A 24,135-nucleotide genomic window follows, 5' to 3' on the forward strand; every position below is an offset into this window, starting at 1 on the left:
TTTCACAGTTTCTTGTGCTCTTACGCTCACATGGTTTCTTGCTGCTGAATCACTCTGCAGTGAGGTGAGAGGGGGGCTTAAGTGTTTCACTGGTACAGAGGAAGCATGGCCCTCTGATTACAGAAGCTGGATAATGATCTGAGTTGTACATGAAGTGCTAGAAATTTGTTTGTGAAAGTACAACATTAAAGGCAAAGTTTGGTGTCAAAGACACCAGAGGAACCAGTTGGTTTCAGTTTCAGAGATGTCATTTGTGGTAAAGTTGTAGTGAATTATATTAAGAGGTGTATATCAGGCATGTGTGAGGATTTTTGACACAGTGGTCAGCCAAGGAAATTTGAGTTGCAGTGTGGCAGATGAAATGCGCATCATGGTTACTTCCCTTCAAAATCTTATCCAACAGTGCCATAAACTCAGAACTGCCACCATGGCACACCATCTTCTCTTGGGAGAAGTCTGGCCGGAAGTGGTCTAAATGGAAGAATTACATGCCAAAAGCCATACCTCTGACATAAAAACATATGGACTTGGGTGCAGGAGAATGGCAGCAAGTGCTCTGGACTCATGAGCCAACATTTAAATATTTCACTCTAGCAGAAGGCAGTTTTGGGACTGTATTTCTTAAATGGAGAAGGAGATTTTGCCCAGATAAATGTTGTCCTTAATGCAGAGAAATACAAGCAGATAGGTATCCATCATGCAATTCAATCAAGCATGCGTCTGAATGGCCTCAAATTTATTTTGCAGCAGGACGACCCAAACATACAGTCATAAAGAACTGTCTCTTGTATAAAGAAGAACAAGAAGGAAGAATGAGGAAGAAGGAAGAAAGATTTGCAGCACATTTCCCATACCTGCATAAAATGTTTGCACAGCACTGTACAGTGTTTGAATTGGGCATTGAGAGTGTAGGAGCCAAATTGAATGAGGTTATTTGTAGGAACTAAACCTTGCCTGAGCAGGTGTTCTACCAGAAGCAAAACAGTTGGTGCAATTCATAGGATTACTTCAATATATTAGCTTGCATATGTCATAATATGAAGCAGTTACAATTCCCAGACTGAAGCTGCTTCGATTGGCTGGAAGGCTAAATGTGATCTGTAGTTTCTGGTTTGCTGCCATTGGAAGTAACCTTCTGAGATATGTGGCACCTTAGAGAGTTTTAGTTCTCTAGTTCTTTAGTGTGTGTGTGTGTGTGTGTGTGTGTGTGTGTATAACTTGCTTGTTCACTAGAGTGCATTGTGTGGAAGAATGACATTACTGGCAGGACTGAGTCACTACTTAGTTCACATTGAAAGTGGTTTGAAAGCAGCAGTGTGTCTGATGTTGATCATATGAGTCATGACCTCATGACCTATGTGTGTGTCAGAGAGGTGGGGTTGGGGGGTCATGGGAATCTAAACTGAAATTTCAACACAGTGGGAATAATGATATTTAAAGAAAAACCCATTTAGAATAGTAAAAACATTGAGATTGTACCATGTGACAACAAATAAATACATATATACAGCAAATTAGTTCTGTAGACTGTTCTGTCTATCTACTGCAGGGGTTTCCAACCTTTTTCCGTTTATTAACCTCACAACCTCAAAGCAGACAAAGCTCTGCATCCCCCGTTTGATATCTGGTGCCCCCTTAAGGGGGGAATGGACCTCAGTTAGGAACCATGGATCTACAGCACTGCAGCAGTTACAGTATGCTATCCTGACTGTGAATTAAATCCGGCTATAATACCTTAAGTGTCAATCCTTTATCAGTATTAATTAATCTATATACAGGAGTTATTTTGACTGTGTTACACTTGGTACAATGTACAACATGCAGTATTCTTCAATTAATAAAAACTTGAACAAAAATGACTTGTATTACCTTAAAAGTAATGTTAATCGCACTTGTTAACATTATCCAGTTTTCTTTGCAGGTAAGGTTTTGGCTCCTTAATGTAGACCTTGTTTATGCATAATCACTGCACTCCAACTGAGCCAGTGTAATGCTGGAAATGCTTTGATGTATTTGTTGTGTACCTTTCATTGTAGGTATCAATTCATTTTATTTTCACATCAGTCAGCTGCTATGAGTAGCCCTGGTAACTGTTACCACAGTGTTTAAAGAGTCCAATTGCTTGTTAAGTCTCAAAATTTCAACTGCTGTACTTACTCCTGCAACAACCCTCTCCTCTGTAACAGTCCAGAGTCCACAGTCATTTAAGTTTGTTACCTTTTTCTGTAACCCAGTCTTAGATATCACCTTTAATTAACTATTTAAGATGCATACTATACACAGAGTGCACCAGACACCAGCACTGATCAATACAAAGTCCAAACCTGAAAAACATTCAGGCTAATCTAAAATAGGATGTGAGGCTTTCAGTACAATAATTTCCCAGCAACCCAGTTGCTAGGATCATATGTTTTTATTGTAGGATCTGTAGGATCAGTGTTTTACATGGCTAAGATACACCAGGATACATACACATACATGTTTGCCCAGTTATATTTCTGCACTGACTTTCATTCATTTGGACAGCCTGAACAAAGTGTTATCCTCAAACTTATCCATAACCAGTTAATGCCTGACCCTAACTTTAATTTGTAGTTAAAGCCCTTGATCTGAGACTCAATCTACCCAATGCCTGATTTTGAAAAATGCCAAGAAATGAGCAGGGAGCAATGAGTGAGAGGGGTGGAGAAGAAGGGGTGAGGGAGCACTGCAGGCGGCGTGACCATCTGTATAAAGTAGAGGTGGCATGTGTCAGCTGTCGTTCATAGACGTTTTGCATATGATATGATGGTGTTGTTTCCAATACAATTAGCTATGAGTGACAGGTCTTGTCGATGTCAGTTTGTGTAACTCTCCACAACGCCCTCCATCCAGTCCACTCTCCACTACCCTCAATTTTCAATGAGCATGAACATGTTTTTATATTACTGATGCATTGGGGGGTTGGTCAGCCAATGGCAACACTAAAATGCTATAGCTGGTGATTGGCCAGAAAAACTTTATTCATATAATTTGTAACATAATATGCATAATTCCAATACTTTACACTGTCAAGAGTTGGACCTGGATTATTAAACAACATTACTAAATACATATATACATTGATTTGGAACATAAAAAAGTGATTGAAGGGGTTTATGTACTCTATTTCATCTAATCTCAATTGAAATCAAATGAGGCCACATTACGCCATGCACACATTCTTGCACAGCATTCTTAGTGAGGACACTCTTAGATATAATGTATTCCCTAGCCCCTTACTCGAAACTATCCCTAAAATAAACCCAACCCAACCCTAATTCTTAAACAAAGTCTTAACCCATAAACGGTAATTTTATGGTGTGACACACATGAGGACCAGGCCAGCAAGAAGGGTTATTACATGTGCAAGTGTGCATTTTAACTATTGGCGCCTACCATGTGTTTTCTTCCTTCTTGTGCGTGTGTGTGGCTGTGTGTATGTGTGAGTGTGTACTTGCTTGGACGACAGAATGCCCCATTGTGAAGGAAGCACAGAGACTCTGTTATTGGTGTTTTTCAGGGTGGGAGGGAGAGAGAGACGGATCAACGGAGAAGGAGAGAGTGTAGAAATAAAATGAAATGTCCACATTGGAAGATGATGGTTGGGAAATGCAGAAAGCAGTTAGAAACAGTTAGACTTACTGTACAGAGTTTTTCTCAACCTAACATCAAAGCATGCCTTCACCTTATGATATTTTAGCATTTAAGATGATACACACACAAACTGGCTGATTTAAGGGCTTTTCTGGATGAGCTGAAGATTATTAATGTGAAAGATGCTGAGCAAGTAAAATCCATTTGTGTGTGTTCAAATTTAAATTTAGATTATGAATAACAAGTGGAAGTTCAAGACCAACCAGACTGTAATTAATCACATGAAGTGTCTCTTAGTTCCTCAATTGGAAAAAAAGGAAGCTCTTTATTCAAAAGACTATAGCAAGATTCCTCGTGGCTTTACCCTCCAGCCCTGTTCAAGGAAACGGTAGACAGGAAATGAACTAAACCACTGAAAAGTATTTCTTGCACTGAACATGGTCAGTTATTTTTTCTTATTTACTTCTAAATTATACTGATATGGCAGTGGCCAAAATGTCCTTGTCAGTGAACTGTTTAGATACTATTTTTGTTTTATGACTTAATTAATCATAAAAAGTTCACTGACAATCATTTAATCCATATTGCAATGATAATAAAGCAAGGTAGGTCCATTTGTATTTATAACAGAAGCAAACCTTTCAGAAGCTCAGCCTAAAGTTGTTGCACTGTCAAAACAAACATTTATAATGTCCCAGTTTAAACTAAATGCTTAAAAAAAAAAGCAGCATAATAGTGTTATTCATTCACAGTTTCAGCTAGAAAAAAACAATTCCCTTTCTCCTACTACCTTGTCACCCTCTCACTTCCTTACCACCTTCCAGCTTCTACTTCCCCACAATGTTTTTCCATTTCAAATGTAGAAATGCCCTTTTCTTAATATACCTAAATCCTCAAAAATAATTTACAGATCAGACATCACATGATCAGCAGCTCTCAGTTGGAATCTGATCTTAAATCCATGTTTGTGGTGTTCAAGTGAATGAGAGATGTAGAGAAAAACAAGTGATTTTGTGTAAATGCTGTGTAGCAATACTGGTTGTGTCACTGACACTTCTTCATTACATTACATGTCATTTAGCAGACGCTTTTATCCAAAGGGAATTGAGTGCAACCTGCCAGGGGTGGAGTTGAACTTGCAACCATGAAGTCTTTTTCACACAGGGCATTGGTCTTAACCACTGAGCCACTCCACCCCCCATCTTCATAGATGATGTAGTAGCTCAACACTTGAGTACAAAGCAATTATAAACATACTGTGTGTATATATAGCAATTTCCTGTCTTGATTCTCAAACCTAAGCAGTCTCTGAATGCACTGTTTGTCAAATGTTTTAAACCCAAGTATAGACACTGACATGAGCTGCTGTTGTGAAGAACTAATCTTGTGAGTGCATTAACTTCCTGGTGGTTATCATCATCCTGATTGTGCAGTGACAATTGTGACACTGCTTTTTCCATTCTTCCATTGGAATAAAACCTTCTTATGCCAATTATGTCTTTGTATGTATGCATTGCTTCATCTTACATGTTTTTTTTTTTGTTTTTTTTTACCTCTGTTACAGGTTGTGTAAGCCATGATCTAAGGTGTTAAAATCTACATTTTATCCATGGATGTGGACTTGCCTTCACACATGCCACGATCGCACACATCAATGTCTCAGTCTGACTCCAGTGCAGATGTGTGGGACTGGTTGTGTGTACTTCATCTAGAGCAGTACTCTGAGACATTTCACAATGCTGGGCTGACAACGTTGCAGCAATGTCACAACCTCACACCAGATCAGCTGGAGAGGATGGGTGTCACCCTGCCAGGTCATCAGAGACGTATTCTGGCCAGCCTGAACAAAACGCATGGCAGTCGTGACATACATACTGATTTACACTCTCCCCCTTTGCCGTCTGAAAGGAATCAATCAGTGGTGGAGAAGGAACATATTAAAATGTTACAGGGGGAGAGATGTGTGACCATCCCAGAGGAAGGAAAATGTATCCACACGCAAATGGAGAAAGGCCACCAAGAGTCATTGAGACCTACACCGAGAGAAAGAGAGAAACCAGTCCCTAAGGAGAGACAAACACCCAGGAAGAAAGAGCAAAATGGAGGCGAAAAGAAACCAGTTCCTGAAAAAAGACTATCAGCACTGAGACCAAGCAAAGACGAGGATGGCGATGGAGGAATAGATGGAGAGAGGGAGAAACCTTTTCCTAAAGAAAGAACTAAGTTTCGCTCCAATTCTTCAGTGAATTCACCCCCCAGCCCCCTTGTCTCTCCAATTTCTGACACCTCATTACCCCCTGTCCCCCCACGAAGCTCAGCCAACTGCCCTCCTCAGCGCTTTAGCTCCTCACCTCCTGCTGAAACCCCTGGTTCCCCTAAACTAGACAGACATGATATTAAAGCTACAGCTGTTCAGAGAAGGTCTCAGAGTTTAACTCCTACGAGCACCCCTACCCACACCACTGCACAAACTCGGCCACAGACATTAGACATTCAGCCATCTGTCCAACATTTGGTTAGTGATGGAGGAAGAAAAACATCACCTGTCCCCCTTATTGTCTCTCTCAGTGATGACAGTAATGCTCCACCTCTCCCTCCAAAAGTAGGGGTAGCACCAAAAGGCCCACCACCAATCCCTTACCGGTTTCCTGCACAGTCTTCTAGAACTTGCAGGTAAGGCTTTTTCCTAAATATTTCTTTGTGTGGCTTTTAATAAGAATGTGCTTTTTGGTTTTCTTTTACAACTGTTTTGTTAAATGCCTGTACACCATTGGCACTGATATTACAGTAGATAAATATGTTTATCTCATGGACCTTGAGATAGCTATGTGACCATCAGCTGAGGAACGTGACAGCCCCTTTACTGGATTTGTGGATCCATAACTATCTTGCTTTTGTGTTCATATTAATTTCATCATTTATTTAATTACAGCAAAGAGAAACCTACTGAACAGCTTAACTGACTCCTTTGTTGTGGTTACATTTGTTTCCCTCGACATTGTTTTAAATGGGTCCATCCTTGTGATCCTACAGTAGTATTTAAGGTTTACACCTCCACTGTATTTGGGGAATATTTTAAGCATGAGTTTAACAATATATATTTAAGGTATATTCAAAGTCATTGTCTGTAGTATGTGTCTTTAGGTGCTGTAAATGTCATAGCAAAGCAGTCAAATAGCTCTCTTGTGTGGAATCAGTAGTTACTCATAGGATAGTGCTGACCTCTAGTGGACAAATGGTAAATTACATGACTTTAAAACTAAAGTGGCCTTTGACACACACAAAGTGTTATTGGTGACATTTAGACACTTCCTAATATTAAAATTAGACACTTCCTGATACTGAAAGACTGAAACAGAGACAGACTGAGTGAACCCAAATGTCGAAGGCCTGTTGAACCCAGAAATATGTGGAAAAAGACCTGTTTAGTCACACCTGAGTGCAGATTGAGGTTTGCTATTTTTCTTTACCAGTTTTACTGATTTTGTGTGTGTGTGTTTGTGTGTGCGAGAGTTTTAGTACCAGCCTTATCACAGGCTTTAAGACTTCTGTTCTGAGTAGCATGTCCATGCTGCCTGCCTTTGTTTAAAAGAGAAACTAGCTGTAGAGAGAGAGAGAGAGAGAGCGGAAGGAAGTTGCAATAGAGAAGAACACTAGTGGTTTTAAAACCTCCTACTCCTCCTCAGCCAATGTGATATGGTGAAAAAGAGAGAGTGAAAAATTGTAAAAGAAACAGACAGGAAGATAGAGAAATGTGATTTGTTACCAGGAACTACCTCAGTCTGTGTTCCAGCAAATCCTCATACTTTCTTGCTTCCTTGTCAGTGTGCTTTGTTTCCTCCTCCCACTTTTTGGTTAGCTTGTCATTTCGTCCTACCCTTTTTTTTTTTTTGTCCTCTCTTCTCCGATGTGTGTTGTATCATCATTTAAGAGGACTCCTTTAAATATGTCAAGACAGGTAAGATCAATACAAATGATATCTCTACATGTTGCTTCTCTGTCTCGACTTGTTTTAAAGCGGGTGCTTTCCTCCCTCCTCTCACTCTTCTCGCTCTTCTCGATGGTTGTGTTTCAAACGAGGAAGCTTTGTTTTGTTTTCTTGCTGTGTCCATGTTTTTTGCTCCTGCAGTGTTAAATCAGTCTTGGTAGTACTTTTAATTACTGAGGTTTTTATTGTTTGAGTAGAAAATTAGGTGCTGTTAGCGAGACATTAAATGTTCATATATACATGTTTAGAAAACTGACAGTAGCGCATTACCCGATTGTCTAAAAATCAGGTGCTGAGTTTGTTTTGCTTTTAGCAGAGTAATAGTCGGTAAGCCATGTTGTGAGTCTGTATACGTTTAGGGAAATGACACAGGTATATCCACTTACCAGTTTGTCTGTTACAAATACAAAAGCTTCCCTTTAGTGTGATTAGTTGTTGTGGACGTCAGTTTCATTATTACTTATATTTATTCTTAGCATTTAGTAATCACATACTGACTGTTGTGTTTATTAATTAGGCTACACATGAATGTGTAAAGAAGTGCTGTGATTTATGACACTACCACATTTTGCTTGTATCTAAGACAAAAAATGAAGCTGTTGCAAGAAAACCCAATTGCCATAGCCATCACCATCTTTTCTTACAGTACAGAACATTTTCCCAGATTTATGATTTCACATACACTCAGAGTGGGAGTGAGAAAGGAATGGTCATTCATTGTTTCATCAACTTACTGTCATCGCTTAGCCAGCAGAGAGCAGGTTAAATATAGCATGCAGCTGCCACTCTTTCTTAGAGAAGGGGGAAATGTGTTAGGTCAGTTTCCTGCCATAGTGGGTCTTTACATATTTTTGTTATTGCAATTATTATTATTGCCAGAGGAAATTAATAGTGTGTGTACAAATTAACTTAACATTATGGTTAATGACTTCCTAAATTTGAAGAGTGTAATTTCTACACAAAAGGTATGTGGACCATGTCCTGTTTATGTAAACTAAGTAATTGAAAATATGTATGGCCTTGATGGGTTATGTACATAACCTGACCATGGTGATGTGACTAGAACACAACAAAGTAAGCAACATACTGTATTTTGCTCACTGGAATTTGATATTTTCTGATTGTTTAAGTGCTGCCTAACAGCTACACATGTCAAATCCTGAAATCACTATTAAGGTGAGATGTGTCACTGATGTATTTTGTGTCTTGCATTAATGGCCGTAATGAAGGAAAAAAGGCAATCAGTGATGGCAGACTTCACCCCATTCATGCAACAAGCCTTTGTCGGCCTATGTGTGTAACAGACTCTGGTGCAACGGTAGAGTGTAGAAGGTTGTATGTTCGAATACACCTCAGGGTCAAAATTCTTGGGCAACATGTGTGTCTATCACAAATTTTAACAAGCCTCTGTCGTCCTCTGTAGCTCATATTGCAAGCAAGTGCGGAAGCACACACAGACAGACACACAGACAGACCCACCGAAAATAATACTTCACTCCCAAGTGAAGTAATAAAAAGGGATGGAAGAATAAAGAGGAACTTTCACAATTCTGGATGACTACAAAACAGGCAACTGTGTTCACTCATGACTTTCTCATCAGCTCAGTTTGTGAGTTATGTTTAAGACTTATGTGCACAGTCTTCATTTGGGTGCTATGTTTTTAGTTTTTTTTGGTTTTTGACCTATGTCTGTGGAAGGTGGTAGTGGGGGGGGTTTTCTTACTGGTTGACTGTTTGGCATAGGTTTACAATCATGACTTGGTAGTAGTTGGCAATTTGACAAAATAAAGAAGGCAAATAGACACTGTTTAATTAATTGTATTTTATTGAATTTAACTCTACACCCACAAATCAAGTTAACAGAAATATGCAAGGGGAAAAAAAATCACAATTCCACAAAGGAGAAAAAAACACTGTGTTGTGGCATTGTTTGCTGCTTCAGTGTTTGATCCTATATGTGTTCATGTTGCAGAGAGTTAAACAGCCATGGCATTTTCATTCACTGTTGATATGACCCTCCAGTCTAAAACCTTTTGGAGAGCAGGAAATGTGTATTATTAAGTGTTTACACTAAAGGCAGAACATGGAAAGACAATAGTAGAGTTGAAGCTGACCTGTGAGGAAGAATATGTGAAACTGTGTGGAAGTGGAAGTTAAATCTTTTGTCATAACATAACTCTCTTACACTGAATGCTATGACTGGTATCTCATTAATTAAAGCATGATTAATATGATTAAGCATAGAAAGTGTTGCCCAGTTTCTCCGTGGTTAATCAAAATAAACCTGCTTGTAAGACAGAAGAGCTGGAGATAATCATGATAATAATTGCTTTTAAAGCCACAGGAAGAGAGAGTAAACTAGTCTGTGAGGAGGAAAGCTGAGGGACACCATTATGCCACATTTCTGGAATCAACTCTGGCACCATGAAGAAAAACGAGGCTTCAAGGCAGCAATCAGTAATGTGGACTAAATCTAGTTACCAGGGATGCTAACTTGAGTGATTTTTTTTTTACACCCCAAGCTCTGTGTAGCATTGTTGGAATAAGAAAAAAACAATAAAGGAGTGGGTGTCCAATGAGGATTTACGATCTCAGATCAACAATCTTCTGGAGGCTCATCTGTTGATCTACGAACCTCTGTTGACCTGTCTTGTACTACTTTGTCCTCTAGCTCCTCGCCCACCAAGACAGCCACTGATGAGCTGCAGAAAGACCAAACTCCACAGGTGCCACCACGGATCAGGTCACCTCACCCTCCTCACACTAAAGAAAACGTGCTACAGTCAAATCAACCTGACACTCAGCCGGCTCTGCCTGTCAGGAGAGTCTCGCAACCCTCTTGTGAGTTCAGTAAATAGTATAATCTAAAAAGAATTATCACAATTTAATTGTTAATGTTTTGATTTTTTTCAGTGGTTACACATAATTGGACATAACACTAGACGCACACAATACACACCCTTTGTGTGTGTGTGTGTGTGTCCTTGTGTCTCCAGTCATTCTAAGTTCTGTATTTTGGAGCTTTACTCTAAATGCAGTTTTTTCCATGTAGATCAGTCTTTCTTTTTTTTGCAACACAAAAATTTTATCCTCAAAGCACTTGCTGTGAAGTTGCTGTGAAAACTTTTTTCCAGCTTAGTTCCACTTTTTAGTTCCATTTTTAAGCTTACCTCAAGATAACATTTACGTGTTACATGTTTCACTTTTTTGTAACACCAGCTGCTTTTACCAGCCTGTATAATTGTGTAAAAGTGTGCAATAATATGCTTTCTGGTTTAAAAAATATTACCAGCTCATCAAAACATAAATGTACTACAGGTCAAAAATATCTTCAGGATGACTTTAACGGCGGTCACACAAGCCAAGCACAAAATATAATATTGAATAACAGGCAAAGAATAACTTGACTCGATATTTCCTCTTTGTGTAGGGAATGTGTCATTTCACTCAACAGAGAGGTGGTCTCCACACCAAAACAGTTAAAACAAACAATAACTGTCCTCTACTTCAAAAAAAGTCTGTTTTAAACACTTTCAAATGTCTTAAATATAAAGGTTGAATAAATGTTTAACCCTTAAAAAACATGCATTTTAACCCCAAGTCTTCATTAGGGAGTTTGTTATGAGGCTCCTGTTTAAAAATAGTGTTTTGTATGATTTTATCATCATCCTTGCAACTTATTGTGTCTTGAATTTACTGACAGTCTCCTTCTGTGTTTATGTATTGGAATAAGTAGAAGGATTTGTTCTGTCAGCTTGAAAAGAACACACAATTTACTCTTAGCAAGTAAAACATCATCTAGGGCAACTATGAAGATCTAATATAATCATTGTCACATGTTCAGGTTCAAACTTATCTATCTATGGTTTCTTCTTGTGATGCCAGAGGGAATATGGCTGCTCAGTGTGTGTGTGTGTGTGTGTGTGTATATGTGTGTATATACTCAAGGCACTCAACCTGAAAAACTAGTTTTTAAGAGAACAAGACTCAGGCGTACCACACTGATTATCTCATGTTTATAGCCATTTGCATTCTCACTTTTCTTTCCAACCCTTTTAACAGCCATAACAGTTATTGAGTTATGACTGAATAGCATCCTTATTGATCCCTAAATTCTAAGCATCAGTCTGCAAGGTTACAGAGGTCTTGTCTTCTTCTCCTTCCCTCAGATCTTGGTTCGCTCAATGATAATTCTGATGAATATAAGGAACCAGACTTCATTAACCCCAGTGTTAAACGCAGGAGCCCACCACCCAGGGTAAGGTTGCATAAAGTGTTGGAATGTTTCTTTTACACTCATCTGCCTTTTTCTCCTCCTGCACAATGTGAATGACATCTGTCTCCTCCAATAGGACATGTCCCTGCAACTGCCAGGTCAAACAAGAGGGCGGTACAGTTCTTGGTTAAGCGATGAAGAGCTGTTGGACGACGACGATGATGAGTGAGTCATACTTGAACACACAAACAAACCGTTTACATAACCACAGAAGCTTCACTGTTCACTCTGGGTGTCAGAACATTACTGACCTTGCTAATTAGCATTTAGCTCAATTTCTCTTTGTGGATCTTATTGTGTAGAATAACGGTATACTATTGTATTTACTGTGTTTGCGATGTGCTTAAAGTTAACCTGAAAAATATACAAGCAAATCTCAGTCTGACTATGTATGCCCTGTGTGCAGTACATTTGCTCAAGTGTGATTTGAAGTTTTAAGGACATTTAGAAAGATGTGGCAATTTCTGGCTTTTAGTGTTAAAAATCTAATAAAGTTTTTTTTGACTGTACCTTTTTGCATTTTTTTTCTTAGTTTCCTGGAGAGGAGCCTCGATAGCTTACAGGGAAGTGTTTGCCTGCATAATCAGAAGACTGGCAAACTGGCTTCAGCCACTAAAGAAAACAGCTCCCAGCTCGCTGCTGTCATCAAGATGGGTTGGCTGGACAAGAATCCACCTCAGGGGTATGCATGAAGACAAATACACACTTACTGATGACTGAATTACATCAACACACACACATTTAATTAAAAATAGCAATGAAACAATAATAAAAGCTTTGCCAACACACTACCCAGATTACTAATGCAATGTAGCTACTCCAGTTCTAGTCGAGCCAGTTTATTATTGGAGCCCATTAAAAAATGCTTAACAAAGGAGTTTATTAATATAAATTAAAGGCAGTGACGATTGTACTCTCGCACCCACTGTTGTGCAACTGCTGACACGAGGAGTGCAGGAATGTAATCTGTCAATTGTGAAATTTATATGTGAAATGTACCACTGGGGCTGTTGTTTAAGAGGCTATGGGAAATCCTTTAATCTCAGCTGTGTACAAGATCCATTTTAGATGACACGTGTACTGAGGGTTGGGGGTTTTCAAGCACGTTTAAACCCTTAAACCCTCAACAATGTAACTTGTTTTTTTTATATATACTAATGAACAAATCTTTTTGATTGTGTGCCTGTGTTTCTCCTCATACAAAGGGCCCTTTATTACCAGAGACGATGGGTAAAACTGGATGTGGATTATCTGAGATACTTTGACAGTGATAAGGTAACAGCACACACACCATATACCTATATACACTAGTACACTGAGATGTATGCATTTACTAGGAGCACACAACAATACAATGTAGTCCAATTTACAGGTATAACACAGTTGAATATGGATAGGCTGAATATGGATATGCTTTCTGTAACAAAGTAGGTGGTTTGTGTGTGATGTGTTGTAGGACGTATATTCCAAAGGGATCATCTCAACAGCATTCATTACTAATGTGGCAAGTGTGGGAGAGCATAAGTTTGAAGTTGCCACAAACAACCGCACGTTTATCTTCAGGGCTGAAAGTGAAGGTCTGTTTTATACTTGTTTCTCTGTAATATTTCATGTTTTTATACATCCAAAAATGTATTTGTACCCATGTTCATATAAGTCTCTGTGTCTTATTTTCATTTGTATGACTACATGTCTGTGCAGCTGAGAGAAATGACTGGGTGACTGTAGTGCAAGACTGCACCAGGGGGCGCTATCGGCGCAGCAACGTTGGCCCTGGTTCACCTTTGGCCCCAGACCATCAGGGCTATCTGGAACTCAAAGGGTTTCGCTCCAAATTTTATACAGTTGTCGCCTCAGATAAGGTGTTCCTCTACAAAAACATAGATGTAAGGACGCTGCAGAAATGAACATTACACGACAGACAGTTTTCTGGTTTTCTGTATTTTGCAAAGTGTTGAAACAATTCTAGTATTTTTAATGAAATTTTTTTTACACTTGTGAGCAAAACATTTGTTGTTACTTCATTGAAGAAAAAAACAAGATCTAATTGTATGGACTTTTTTCTTTTTTCTTTTTTCTTTCAGGACTACCGTATTGGTGTTGGTGTCACATCCATTGAGATGAATGTTGCAAATATTAAAGACTCAGACCGCCGTAACTTTGATCTCATCACGCCCTACCGTATTTTCAGGTACGTTATGTACACAAATACACGTGTGTACAATATGTAATGGACAGAAACACTTGATCAGGATGGATTCTGCTCATACTTACATATACAATGGGTTTAAATGAACTGAAAAGGTTTCAAAGATATACAACTCGGACTGCCTTAGAGAGAGGCCACCAATAATTTGTTGTGTCAGAGTATAGCATTGTCGACCACACCCTGAAAGCTTCATGTAAATCAAACAAAAAACACAGCTGTGTGGATTTGTCATCCAGATGTTGTCAAAATGCGTCCCAGCACCGCAACATGGGCTGTCCTGAGTGTCCCATGATTCGGTTATGCACCTTTCAGCTGTTTTGTCAACTGCCGTAAATACCTGGGAAAAAAAAATCCTTTATATCTATCCATCTATTCATCTATCCAAAATAATCCTAAAATAATAATTAAAAAGAAGATATAATTATCATAAAATTAGATATGATTTTGCAGCTTTTTGTCTTTTTATATTGACAGGGATTTATAATTTCCGCTCATTGTTTATATTATTTAATTAGAATGTACATTAATTAGCTTAACCACATTTATTTTATCTGATCAAACCTGTTTTTGTCTTACTACATCATGTCAAAAAAATTATCATTTGTAAATGATTCCTATTAATTATACAGTTGACTGCATTTGTGGAAAAGCTGACCTACATTAATACATGTTGTTGTTAAACTTGTACAAATTCTATCTTTTGTTCCGTATCAGATTTAAGGGAAATAATTAGACTTGTCCACGGTCATTTCTCAGCATGACATACATCACATGCTGACGTTTGTGTTGATGCATTTCCATTTTATATTATATTATATTAATATTTAACAAAACTAGAACTAACAGAAAACAAATCACTAACCAAAAATACTGCTTTTAGTTAAATAACTATGCTATTAAATATGTTTTAGATGCATTAATTTAATATCAGATATGTGTAAATATATCAGATTTTTAGGATGTTTTGCATGATTAGGGATTAAAACAGCAGTCAGGCTTCATGGAGCAGGAAAAACTGCAGGACTTCAAACTATGGAGGGCGACATTTAATTTCTCTATGTACAGCCTTTTAGAATCTATTAGGAGAAGAAGAAGAAGAAAGGGGGATTGATCAGTTGTGTGGACTAGACTTACGTCAAGTGTGCAGAAAATCAAACATAAAAAAATCAAAAAGAATAGAGACAGGGTGGATGCTTGCTGCATGCTATTCCTACAAACATTTTTTGATGACTACCATGGTTGCTGCGGTAACAACATACAGATAAAAGGAAGGTTATGCTAGTGTCTGTCTCCGAAGAAGCCTGCTGTGTGGCTAGTGGGAACATAAAATGTGAAAACATGTCTTTTTAACGCTTATTCCTGTTAAATTCATCAAATTGCCCTAAAATTTGGTCAGATGATGATGGAAAAAAAAAGAATAATCAGGGTGGATCAGGCCCTTTGCACCAGTCAGTGCTTGGACTTTAGTTATAGACTACGACTCAGTCAGCGACTGAGTTGGTCTTGATGCTTATTTATTTATGGGAAATCGGATCATATTGTTTTACTAAGAATTCCCACCATCTATCTGTCCTTGGTTGTGTGTGTGGTGTGTGTGGTCTTCTGGCTGACTGCACAGCTTGCAGTGTACGGGCTCAGCTTGACAGGATGGGGAAATGTGAAAAGGCTTGTGTATTTGTATAGAGTCTGTGTATGTCTTGAGTTAAGTTGGCTCTAAGTCTGTTTTCTCTCACCATGTACAGTATTTGTGTGTTTGGTGTGAATATGTGTGTGGTGTTTGAGTATTTTGGGATTTTATTTATTTGGCATATGTTTTTTTTCTTTAGACAGTGTGTGCATTTGTATTTTAAGGACAAAGAGAAGCAACATGTGGGTATGTGGATGAGAAGAGGAAGGATGCAGACTTGAGTCTGGATCAAGCCACAGATCTGTCTCTGGGTGTACACTATATGTTCATATTTTCCAGTCTTTGACTCATGTATTTTTAGCGTATTTTAGAGGAGCAGACTTGGGGAAGAGACTCATAAACACAAGGATACAGACATTCACGGGGCTGACACAGACTGTCACTTGGTAGCTGGCTGTTATCCCATCATGTCAGCATTAACGTTCGGCCGTGCGTTTGTCTTTTTCAACAGTTTCATAGCAGAGGCAGAGCAGCATAGAGAGCAGTGGGTGGACGCCATGCGCAAAGCCATAGATGAGGCATTGTCCAGTCGCGAGGTGGCAGAACGGATCTGGGTGGAGCCAAGCAACATTTTCTGTGCCGACTGTCAGGCACCCAAGCCAGAGTGGGCAGCCATCAACTTGTGTGTGGTGGTCTGCAAACAATGCGCAGGTTTGTGTGTGTCTGTTTTGATGTGGTCTAGATTTTGTTTTTGTGTGCGTCTATGTACTTTTTTCATTGTGAAAATATTTCAGTTTGTTTTTTTTGCTGTATGCTGCCACGACAGCCAAGACAAATACAATTTAGCCCAGTATAAAAACACTAATGAAAGGTAAAATTTCACAGTATTCACGTAGTCGTGATGTAACGAGTGAGTGGTGTGTGTGTGTGTTTGTGTATGTTTTTCAGGAGAGCACAGAGGACTGGGACCTAGTGTCTCAAAAGTTCGTAGTCTAAAGATGGACAGGAAAGTCTGGACAGAGGAACTAATACAGGTAGACACACACACACACACACACACACACACACCCAAGTATACTGAAGTTTTGTTGTTTTTTAAGGCAAAAGAAAAGATAAAATATCCCAGTTAGTTTTCTACTGTAGCTAGCTATAGGCGACTGACTGGACTTGCTTGAGTTAAGTTGAAAATGTTTTGAACAAGGTATTGAGCTGCCATTAAAAGGCCTTCATTACTAATACAGTAGTACCATGTTATTAGGTACACTTATATTATACGTATAATGTATAATAGAATAATATTTTAGTCCTGCAAGGTGTTGTAATTAGTCTTGTTATAATAATGTACACAGGTAAAAGTATAGAATATTAATGTGTGTATCAATAGAACACATCTACTGTATGACCATACATGACTCCTGCCCTTCATAATGTGGAAATATATACCTTACCTGTGATGCAGGTGTTCGTGATGCTAGGCAACGAGCGGGTAAACAGTTTCTGGGCAGCAAATGTCCCACCCAGCGAGGCTTTGACACCTTCTAGCTGTAGTGATGAAAGAAGACGCTTCATCACCAACAAATACCGCCAGGGAAAATACAGAAAGTACCATCCGCTGTATGGAAACCAGAAAGAGCTTGACAATGTAAGTCAAGAGCAGTTATGATTATTTGCTGGAATATTTGTTTGCCTCCTGTGATTTGAACTTTGGTTCAGCAATGACTAATCCAACCTCTCAACTTACATTGAATTAATTCTTTTATATACTTTCTGAAGCACATTGCTACTGAATGTAGTATTGTCAGTTCCAGTTCCAGTTCCAATGCAGTGCCTCCCTGATGATTTTTACCTGCAGCTTTGTGTAAATGTCTAACAGAAGGTCACAGGCTTAGCTGTGACTGGGTTTTGCATGTGCAGTTAGTTGCGTACAGGACTGTGCAAATATCTAGTTTAAGTCTCAAGTATTTTAGTGTGACCTACCCTTATACTTACAGTATACAATATCCTGATCCTGACTCTATTAAACCTGACCTAATATTACTGGTAAAACCAGTTGCAGTGATCACTGACATTCATAGTCGTAAATAAATAATAGACTGACAACATTCTTATGTCAATGTTAAACAAACATTGTAACATACAGGGGAAACATTGTAATATATAGACATTATCAGTCTTTGTGTCCACATCAGTGAATGGCTAAAGTTGAGTTTTTTTTTGTGATGTGGTCATGCTACACTGTGTGGAGTAAATGTCTAGCTTTTCAGACTCTCATTAGCTGCTCAGCCCACTTACCCCAAACAATGTTGACTGTTCACAGACACAGAGTGTGAGTTAGTCACATTCAGCACCTGACTCTGTGTGTTCTATTTTTCCTCCCCTTTGCTTTTCAGCTTTGTGTGTATGTGTGAGAAAGAATTCTCTTTATCTCCTTTTGCACATCCCACACATACCCACAGGTGGTTGTATTTGTTAAAATTGCTCAGCTGCAGTTTTTTTCCTCTCTCTAGTCAGTCCCTCTTCATGATAGTTATTTCTCTTTACTATTTTCAACATAACTCCTTTAGTGTATCTGTAGGAAATGTCTTTTCTTGAGCTTTTCTTTTTGGTGACACTTTCCCCTAATTTAAGACAGATAGTTACTTTGATTTGCATTTCTTCTGTATATATGACAAGGCAGTGATGGTCACCCACACTCAAGTATGTTTATTATTCAAGTGTCCTTGGGCTACTTCCAGGTATGTTGGTCTAGTCTCTTTTAGCCCCACTTCTCCGTTTTCCTCTCTTGTTTTTCCCCCTTTTTTCCAAATTGTGACATCATTACTCACTGCTTCAGCTGGAATGTGTCGTAACTCCGCCTCTCCTCCTCCTCCTCCTTCTGCTCCTGTCTTCCTTATTGTTTGGCTGGGACTGCCGAGGAAAGTTGATCTCTTCAGTCTTGACTATTTTCTGATCTGTAAGTGGTTTTTCCTTAACTTTCTGTCAGACTAAGGCATCACTTTTTTTTACATTTGTGACTTGATTGTGTGTTTGTGACAACTGGTAAGCTGTCTGAGTGTGGCTGACAAATGCTGAAAGCTTGCAGGTAAAGTGTGTGTGAGCAGAGCTTTTGGAAAAGGCAGTGAATATTATTTGTGCATATGTGTGTTATTATTGATTAGCTCTGAAAGGAAGAGAATGTGTAGAATGTGAGAATGTGTATGTGTTCAATGTGGTATGTTAGTGCAAGCACAGGAATGTGTGTCAGTGGACTTTGGAGTATGTGATCACAGTGTAGTTTATCAAACCTGTATTTTAATGCTTGTGGGTTTTGCTTTGGAACTGTATTGTAGCTCCACGTCAGTGAGAGTGCAATAGAGTGTGTACAGTATGTTGTTCAGTGGAGTAGGCTGACACATTTATATGCATATTAATATATGAGTATGCATGTCTTACATTTTTGTCTGTCTTGCCCGCTCTGCCTGTCTCTCCCTCTGTGTGTGTGTGTGTACGTACGTGTGTGTCCACCCATGTGTTCTCTGTCCATTCAGAGAAAAGTTTTGTCTTCTTCCTCGTTTGTTTTGTTTTTTTGCCTCTCTTTGCCTTTTGATTTTTCTTTCCTTAAATATTGTAAGTCTTTCTGCACACTTCAGTCTTTCATTCAACATACATTTATGCAAGAATACAGTGAACATAATATAGAAGATATAATCAGTGTGTGGTGTATTTTTACCACATGTGTTGGATATAAAAATGACAGCCATGAGTCTGTTTTTCTCCTTGGTATTATGCCATTGGAGTGATGTTTGCCTTTTACATCAGATTGCTAGGGTTTTTGTTGTTGTTCAGTGGTTTCCTTAATGCGTTTGTGAAAGAGTTAAGTAACCAAGGCACAGGGTGGAGTGTGAAAAAAAATCTCTGATGGAGAAATGTACACAGTGACACTGTGAAACCCAGCTACTTGTGGATGCACAGTGAGCTATCACACGTATAACTCACAGTATGCATTTATTCAAACAAAGCTATTTGTTTCAACAGTTATGATCCGGCATTATTTTACATGTGTTTTTTATTCATGAGCTTAAAAATAGCAGTTAGGGTAAGGTAATATCTTGCCACTTACTAATAACTATTATATGTCTGTGTTGACCACATACCAGTGACATTCAGCCTGTTATAGTGTTTATGAAAGAAAAACAGAATAGCTGAAGCCGTAGTAAAAACTCTTTATGGGTTTGTTTTGTATGCCCGTATGGTTTTGGAAAGTGGCTAATACATAGAAGAATTTCCATTTCCTGTTGTTACTCAGTGATTTGTCTGATCTTTTTCGGGTTGAGTCCTAATTTCCTCATTCACACTGTAGGATTTAATGTCATAAATTCCCTTCATGTCCACTGGAAGATCAACTGGAGATGGGACTTGTTGTATTGTTTATTTCACAATCCTATTATTTTAGCCATCACCGTCTGACTTTTGGATTTTTTTCCTCCATGTCGTATTCATTCTTCTCTTTCCCCTCCTTCATCTGCCTGGTGAGGTAATGCAGGAAAATAATGTGGCTAGCTGCTCCATCTGGAATTGATATGAACATATGCACACATATAAATGTAGGTGTAGCTTTGGCTGGAAGTCGATGTCAGATTTGAGTGCAAGTCTTCCCGTCTGTGCCGCATGTGCATGTGTTATATCATTTTGAGCTTGTAGCCAAGTACAATCAGTCTGTGATTAGTGTACTTGACTGAAATGCTTTCATCTTCCCATCACAATATTTTTCTTTCTCCTGTTTCTCTCATCTCTTTTCTTTCCTCTAAATCTGCCCTTTGTAACTGCTGAGGCCAGATGGAGGTCTGTGATTTTTAGACACACCCAGATACAATCTCTCCGTCTCTCCCCTCTCTCCATCTCTCAGGGGAAATTGGGTAAGACTCTTGAATTCCCTTCTCTTTTTCTCTCTCTTTGACTTATTACATTACTCCCTGTTTCATAGGCAGCAGATGTTGGAGGGCGTGAGGTCTTCAGACACTCAAACAAACCATTTCCTCAGTGTGCTTTCTTCTGATTGGTTCACTTGGTCAGAGGGAACATGGTCGGTCATTGATAAATTACAGTACATTGACCTACATATAACATTGCTTTTACCCTTATGTCCAAGTGTACATTGCTCTGTTTGTTAGTGTCTTGGGAATGTGTCCTCACATCATCCATACTTGATATCTACATTTCATAGTCTATCTTTTAATTTCGACTTATTTTTATTTATGTTTGTCTTATCATTGGCCCAAGGCACTCTGGTTGTGATGGATATATTGGATTAAGGTTTTAAGGAAAGAGTTAAAAATAGACCAAAGCAAAACTACAGGAAAACAGATCAATAATGCAGGTAACTCATGTCCCCAGGTAAAGGAAGAGAATGTATGGTGTCAATGTGAAGTGTAGATAAAAATGTGGCTCTGCAACAACACAGCACATGGTGTCACATAGATCTAGCTTGCTATGCTGGCATTGTGGCCCTAATGTACTTATCCTAGTGTTCTTTGTTCTTTCAGGGTTTTTCTTTTGAACTCTCTTACCGTGCATTGCTACCTTTTTTCTTACCTTTTTTCTTTTGCGTAGTTGGACGTAGTTTCCTTCTCCTGACCCTGAATACATGTGTTACTCGTTTACTGTTTCTACCAGCCCTCTGAAATTTCTGCTGCTTTCTGTTCAGTGTAAAACAGAACAGTCAAAACAAAAAGAAAGCTGGCCTATTAAGATTAGATTTTGTTTTTCAGCTGCTTTTATAAAAATGTCCAATATCTCATTCAAATGATGTGCCTCTGTGTGGCAACAGCCGTGGCCATGTTCTTTTCTTATTTGGTTATAATAATAATTTAAACTAATGTAGCAAAAGTAAAAACATTACATCATTAATACCACTGATTAAGACAAAGTTGTTGAAAAAGTCAAATAGAGAATTCATTTTAATGACATCTTTTAAGTCCACATTCAGTAAATCTAGTAAACAGGACTAGATAATGCTTCTTTATTGTGCAAGTAAAAGTCCCAAATCTCTCTTTATAAAAAATCAGGTCCGTTTAACTTGCTATAAACCTTATCCAAATTGTGTTGGATTACTGAGGATGTATACCATGTGCTCTAGAGCCTTCAACCACTCTGTCCCCTGCCTCTGGAACTCCCTCCCCACATCTGTAATATTGACTCTCTCTCTTTCCACTCTCAAATTAAATTTTCAAACACATTTATTTTTAAACTGGCATATTCACTTTGATTTGTTTTATTGATCCTTCTGGTTTTAAACATCTGTATATACTGATTTTACACAATTTTAACATTTCATTATATTAATACTCGGTGCCTAACATAAAATGGATCATTATTATTCATTATTATGTTGGTGCCTTCTGTGAAATACTACATAATGTTAAGATTATTTAATATCTATCAGTATATTTGCTAACTAATACTAGTAACTAATATCGCTGACCACTGATATGCCTAGAAAGCCACTTGAAATAGTGTTGATCACCAGGTCCTACGTGAAAGCTCTGTACCACCTAAATATGATGAGATGATTGAAGTTGACTGTATGTGTGTTACAGGCCAGATGGTTTGTGAGAAACAGAAATGCACCCTGTCTCGGTGTGTCTTAGAGGATGTCTTGTGCAATTTAAATCTTTGTTAATTGTTTTGTTTGTATTTGTGTATATAGCGGCTCAGTAGTACTTAAATAGAGGAGGGATCCTGTCTGTATGTGTGACAGAGTGCTGTGGAATTTCTCAATCTCATCCAAATGAGCTTATTGGTTTTAAGAGAAGACAGCCTTGTGTGTGTGTGTGTGTGTGTGTGTGTGTGTGTGTGTGTGTGTGTGTGTGTGTGTGTGTGTGTGTGTGTGTGTGTGTGTGTGTGTGTGTGTGTGTGTGTGTGTGTGTGCGCACGCACGCGTGTGTGTCTGACTTCTTCCGCTGTAAAAACATAGCATTCTTCTCTTTTCATACATTGACGCATTTCCTGTTTAGCGTCCAAAGGCAGCTCTCTAGTTTTATAAGTGCCTAATTTAGTTGTGACACCAGTTTCCCTTCGACCAAAACAATGACAGCGAATCACATCACATGATTAAAGCCTTGTCAGCAGCTGCAGGGCCTTTGGTGTGAATGTCATCAGTTTTGTATCATTGTTACATATTTTTTTTCCCTTACTTTCCTTCGCTGTCTCGCTGTAATTGGATTCCTGCCTTGCTCACCCAAGTCCCCCCCCCCTTGTTTATCCATTCTGTCTTTTTTCTCTCTTATCTTCTCTCAGCGTCTCATCTCTGTTGTGCTACAGAAATAGTGCAAGTGACTTTAAAAATGTATGCATTGATTTAAAAGTTATTAGATGTATGAAGATGTAGATTGAATGAAGTTTTTGATTTATTCATCAAACATACTAAATATCTCATGGTATTGTGTGGTTCATCTATTTAAAATAATATTAGGTATTGCAGAGATGGCAGTAAAAAATTGTCAGAAATGTCATACAACGCACAAATCTCACAATTTATACTGAAATCTGGGTCATCAATTGTCATCTTTTAAAAGTGGGCTGCAACATAGAAAATTCAGGAAACATTGGTATGCTACGCGTTTTTGCCATGATCTTATATTTATGATGGAAGAGTTGTACTGCTGTATTAAGCCTTCTTCAGTGTATCCCAAAGATTGTCAGTTAAGGTTTGGACTCTGTGGTGACCAATCCATGTGTGAAAATGATGACTCGTGTTCCCTGAGCTAGTCTTTCACAATTTGAGTCTGATGAATCTTGGCACCGTCATCTTGGAATAGGCCCAACTCGTCATTCAGTACATTTAGGAAGTCACTTGACCTCAGATGACATACGATCAGATCAGATTAGATCATAGCACCAGGCAGTGTATAATCCTGCATTTGCTGTAATAATGTGATTCTAATCTTGGTTTGCTTGTGTAACTGAAACACAGTTTTTCACTGTTAGCACACAAAAGGTATGTTTACAAATGTATAGTATCCGATTTACATTCAAAGCCATCATTTTGTATTCTGTTTATGCTAACAGACAACACATTATTATGTTAATCTGTTATTTTTGTATAGGTTTATCTACTACCTTTTTTTTTGTAATTTATTTTTTATTGACATTCAGAATCAGATATTCACATCCGGTATAACATATATGCATACATCTTACATCTGTTGTCTGCTCCAAATGTCCAAATAATACTTTTGGTTTATGACTAAATAAAGAAGAGAAAAACACACAACAACAACAATACAGCTATGTACAGGTAGGGAGTGATCCTTTTCATACAGCAGTCATTGGTTTGTGAAAATAAAATCAGGCCTATGGGGTGTGACATATTTGACACAGTTCTCCCAGTATGAAACAAATTTTCTTCAATTTATGGTTAACAAATGCAATTATCCCCCCCA

General features: G+C 38.4%; 1 protein-coding gene across 2 annotated transcripts in view; it reads left to right on the forward strand.

The window, feature by feature from the left end:
* Positions 1-24,135, forward strand: part of LOC122773241 (arf-GAP with Rho-GAP domain, ANK repeat and PH domain-containing protein 1-like) — a 43,678-nt gene that overhangs the window by 2,977 nt on the left and 16,566 nt on the right. For both annotated transcript variants that reach the window (XM_044031754.1, XM_044031755.1), the window contains exons 2-13: positions 5,180-6,288; positions 10,275-10,444; positions 11,773-11,861; positions 11,956-12,044; positions 12,412-12,561; positions 13,085-13,154; positions 13,336-13,456; positions 13,581-13,765; positions 13,964-14,070; positions 16,227-16,426; positions 16,664-16,749; positions 17,175-17,357. In XM_044031754.1, the coding sequence (XP_043887689.1) occupies positions 5,225-6,288; positions 10,275-10,444; positions 11,773-11,861; positions 11,956-12,044; positions 12,412-12,561; positions 13,085-13,154; positions 13,336-13,456; positions 13,581-13,765; positions 13,964-14,070; positions 16,227-16,426; positions 16,664-16,749; positions 17,175-17,357 (2,514 nt within the window). In that variant the 5' untranslated portion in view covers positions 5,180-5,224. The remainder of the gene's footprint in view (positions 1-5,179; positions 6,289-10,274; positions 10,445-11,772; positions 11,862-11,955; positions 12,045-12,411; positions 12,562-13,084; positions 13,155-13,335; positions 13,457-13,580; positions 13,766-13,963; positions 14,071-16,226; positions 16,427-16,663; positions 16,750-17,174; positions 17,358-24,135) is intronic.

This window comes from Solea senegalensis, linkage group LG8 (assembly GCF_019176455.1).
Source record: "Solea senegalensis isolate Sse05_10M linkage group LG8, IFAPA_SoseM_1, whole genome shotgun sequence".
In the NCBI taxonomy this organism is placed as follows: Eukaryota; Metazoa; Chordata; class Actinopteri; order Pleuronectiformes; family Soleidae; genus Solea; species Solea senegalensis.